Raw genomic sequence first — 4,948 nt, 5'->3', positions numbered from 1 at the left:
ATGGACATGATCAATGGTTATGGCATTGATATGGGTTCCTTGTCTCCTTTTCTCTGTCAAGCATTTTATCCAGACAACTTGTTTTGTTCCATATTTTAGCCACTCTCACGGTTTCTTTATATATGCATGACCTTGTATCTAATAAGTCTGGAGTGTAAGACGTGATAAAGATGGTGAAGTGCAAGAAGGTCAAGCCACATGGTCGCTTGGGACGAAAGGATAAGCCGAAATTTGGTGAAACTTGTATGCGAAGAAACCTGGGGATTCTGCGCAGGGTTTTACCAAGTTGTGAAGAGGTGGATGACGAGGAAGTCTTGATCCTCAAGTCAATTCAGCATCTCATGCTTCTCAAATCTCAGGTTACTTTACTGAGAAAGCTAGCTGATGTTTGTGGACTCTAAAAGAACGTAGTTCTCAAGTTGTTATGCATTATGTTATAAGATCTAAACGGAGAAAAAAAAAGAAACAGAGGAGATCAAATAAACATGCAAATTAGTAAACATGTAAAAGTCCAAATAAACAGAAATGTTGGGTTTTTGTTGCTTAGGCTTGGGCTTCACATGTAAGTTCATTTTATGTCACTTTTGAGTTATTATAAGAACAGTAACGTAAGAAGACCTCTAAAAGCATTTTAATGGAAGTTATATCCATTAGAGTTCTAAATTTTCATATGTGTGTATGTATATATTATATATGTATATAATTGTGAAGTTCCTTACTTTACCGGAAACCAATTCAAAGTTTCTTAAAACATATATATATACATATATGAAAGTTTAGAACTCCAAGGGGTAGAAACTCTATTGGAAGTGCTTTTTTTGTCATCAATTAAGACTGTCTTTTTGTTTGCAAGAGCATGATTAATGCGAGTTTCTTAGGATGAGGTTTTTAGTGTAATATAAAAAACGTTTTTTAGCTTTTAACTAAGAAAAACTAAGAAACATCTCTTAAAGATATAACTAAGAACCCCACCCTAAGAGATCCGCATTAATCATGCTCTAAGTAAGTCTTAACACAAAGTTTGAATCCTAGATTTTCTAGAGTGGTAACTTATTGATAGTACGCTAATTGCTGTTGAAATTGATATGCAGACGTAACTAATTTAATCTCTGAATTTATAACGTATTTCTGAAATACATTTTTATATATAAAAAATGTTTATTTTGTTATTAGTGCACAATCTAAAAGGTCTTTTACAAAATTTAATTTCAAATGATACATATATGTAAGAGATTAGTTTGTAAAACATATGTACGAAATGTTAGATGTAGAATTTCACGGCTCGGTAAAATCTAAATGTATGACCTAAGTAATGTATCAGTGCATACCACATATAGTAAGATTATAAATGGCCTCCAAAATATCTTTGAGATTAAACCATATATTCAACCAAGTGATATTATTTCACTTCGAAAGTTGTTATATTATAATATAGTGTTATCATGTAATAATAAACTAGATTTTGACCCCCACGCCCGTGCGGGTGTATTTTTTTTAAAGAATATGATGCTATTTGCTTTTTATGTCACTATTTAGGGTTGGACAAAAAACTCGAATTCAAAGAATCGAACCGATCCCAATCCGAATAAGTAGTACTAAATCCGAACCGCAATTGATTAAATATCCGAATTATTCAAAATTTTGGTATTTGAAGAACTGAAACTTAATCCGATCTGAACCGAAGTATTTTGTGTATCCAAAATAGATTTATATACTTATATGTATTAATTATTTTTAGATTTAATATATATAAAAACATCCATAATATATATGATACTTTTAAGTTCGCATAAATGCTTGAAAATATATACAAATAATTAAACGTAAATATCTTAAATAGTTAAAAATACTCAAAACTCCAAAAATACTTAAATAATTATTAATTCTCTATCCAAATATTTAAACCAAACCTATTTAAATTGGTTATCCAAATCCGAACCAAATCCTGAAAGATCTGAACTGAACACGAAATCCAAAAAAAGACCTGAAAACAAACCCGAATACCCACCCCTAATCACTATTATATATATATATATATATATATATATCATATATGTGTCACCATAGGTTACAAAATATGTGTTATCATATAATTAATCGTATTTTATACGTACCATCAAATAAGTTTTCTTATAATTAATAATATTTTATACGTACAATCATATAAATAATCAAATATATTATATTTTAAAATTTAATGTGAAATATAAAAACCATAATTTAAGTTGGTGTTTGAAATTGGACTTTGTATTGTATTTTTATTATATATATTGAAAATATGTTTATAATAGTTATTGAAAAATATGTTAGTAAAAATCAAATTTTGAATATATGTATATTTTTGAATGAATTTTTGATATAAATAAATTTTAAAATATTATTTTGATTTGAATATATATATCAAATAACATAGACCCATTACTTTTTAATATAATGTAATAGACTTCTAATTTTTTTAATAGCATAAGCCTATTATTTTGTTTTTCTAACTTATTGCTATCCATGTTTCCAAACAATACTATTTTTTAACTACTATTCGTATTGCCAAACAATCTCAATATGTACTTCAACTTTAATAATATAGATATGTACATGGATTTATATCTTAATCCTATTAGATACTTCATTTTCACAAGAGTTAGAAATGCATGCACATTTATTTGTTCCTACGGTCATTACGTAAGTCTCCGGTCCGGTGACTGAATTCAAATAGACGTCTGCGATGGTTCGCATAACGTCAACTCGCACTCGGAGATAAACAATATATATAATCAAGTGTCTCTTTTATCAAATAATCATTGTTGTCTATCAACTCGCTTCCTGGTACTAGCCTCTTGAGCAACTCCATACGTTTTCTCACTCTGACATTCGCAGTAAAGTTAGCATCTCGTCCAATAGTTTTTTTTTTTGAAAACAAAAAAAATTCATCCAATAGTTGTACAACGATTCTTTAATCTATTTCGAGCTTTCTTGAGTATTCGAGGAACCACATGTTTGTTGGTTGTTTTGTTTCTGGTCGACCTCCATATGGTTGCTAACGCAGCTAAATCAACTCGACGTAAACACGTGCATGGGCCCGTAATGCTCTTTCAAAGCCTACTTCCTTCTCAATTAGCCCACCGCTTCCTCCTCTCTATATAACTATTTCTAAATTGTGCTAAACCTAAAATGAAATTATCGAGGGTGCATTGTCTCAAATTGCTTGTGTATGTTTTTGTTAAATTGTTGTATTGCTCTTTGTTACGTACCAAAAACTCTGTCAAAATGAATAGAACTGCGTAAAATAATAGAATTCTGAGAATATTCATGATGTACTAACAAAAATAAATTGGACTTAGTTATTTTATTAAAATGAAACTATAAATCTTTTTGATTCGGAATTATATTTGATACAACTTGTGAAAAATCCAACAAGTTGCATTCACCTACCATTCTCTCTTTCTCTCTCCCTCACTCTCTTTCCATAATCAAGCAAGAGATTATTTATCAAATCAAAATTTTGAAATGCGGACGTTAATATATTCTGGTTGTGAGTTGTGGAATAGAGTAGAAAATACAATGTTGCAAAATTAGTCCTTTCTAAATTTTTTAACCAAGAAAGATCGAAGAAACATATTTCCTCCTCGCCCGAAAAAAACAAAAACAAGAGGGATAAATCTCACTAGTTTATGGGTCTACAGAAGTGAGAAATTTTCGTACTTAGCTATCCCTTCCTATTTTTTACTATTTAAGTACTCTGTAATTTTCCTATTGTTGTTTTGTTAGACCAATCCTAGCAGCTGTTTAGAGGTATACATTTTTATAGTGAATTGTTTATAACATTCTATTAATTATAACACAAATGAAAGTTAAGGAACAAGAAATGATGTTTAATGGAAATGGATCTCATCTTTTATTTTATTATAATTTAATTATATAATTAAATTAAAAATTATCATATATTTAATTTTATTTTATTTTTTTGACAATTCATGAGTAATCTGTCTAATAGAGTTTTGAAAAGATCTTTAGTGAAAATCCTTGAATCTTCCTCTATTTGTTTTTTGTTTTTGTTTTTCTGCCTTTTAATTCATGAGATATCATCTCAAATACTAGCGCCGGAGACTGGAGGTGACGTTATGAAGTGCATGGGCATGTTGAGAGAAAGTTAAATCATTAAATGGGTCTTTGACTTTGAGCACATACAACAAAAACAACATTTTGGTGAATTATTCCATTTTTATGTTATAATAGAGTCTTTTATAAGGAAGATTGCGAACCAGGTTTAAGATACGACACTCGTGCACTACCGAGTCACTGGAATCTGTCATATATAATATATATATATATATATATATATATATGTGTTTCTAACAAAAATCTCATATCCTAAAATAACAATAATAAATAAATAAAAAGTTTCATATCTTAAATTAAGATTGTGGAGTGTCGCAGTCTAATTTATTTGATAGCTGATATTGTTATATAATTTGGTAAATGCCATATAATTTGACTGAACCTTTTTCTTTTTCTTGAAACTAAATTTGTCTCAATCTTTGTATCGTTGAATATGATACACTACTAGTTGACTGTCGAGAGCGACTATTAACATGGAAGAAGCTTCGCTAATTGGACCGCATATAGTCATAGGTCATACAGAGATTACCATTTGGTGTTCAAAAAAAAAAACCGAGATTACCATTTAGTCAATTCAATTATATCCACCAAATAATTAATTACTTCTTATTAGATACATATGAAATTGTGCTCTCGCAAAACCTGTGTGTCGTGACTGACATCCACATGGGCTTGATCAGTTCAGGTACTCTAGTTGTGGATGCTTTGTAGCAAAAGATTTACCAACAAGAGATGCTCATCTTTAAATTTGGTATGACGTTTTATCCAAATCTGGATATCCAATATTATGAAATTTTCTTTAGGGGGATTATGAGATATTGTTCATATGGTA

At 29.6% G+C, this 4,948-nt stretch overlaps 1 protein-coding gene across 1 annotated transcript; it reads left to right on the top strand.

The window, feature by feature from the left end:
• Positions 1 to 718, top strand: LOC103856735. The gene is made up of 2 exons (XM_018657300.2): positions 1 to 34; positions 160 to 718. The coding sequence occupies exons 1-2, from the start codon at positions 1 to 3 to the stop codon at positions 399 to 401; spliced, it is 276 nt and encodes a 91-aa protein (XP_018512816.1). The 3' UTR covers positions 402 to 718.
• The last annotated feature ends 4,230 nt before the right edge of the window (positions 719 to 4,948 follow it).

Source organism: Brassica rapa, chromosome A03 (assembly GCF_000309985.2).
Source record: "Brassica rapa cultivar Chiifu-401-42 chromosome A03, CAAS_Brap_v3.01, whole genome shotgun sequence".
Classification (NCBI taxonomy): domain Eukaryota; kingdom Viridiplantae; phylum Streptophyta; class Magnoliopsida; order Brassicales; family Brassicaceae; genus Brassica; species Brassica rapa.
This window is presented reverse-complemented; position numbering and strand designations above follow the sequence as displayed.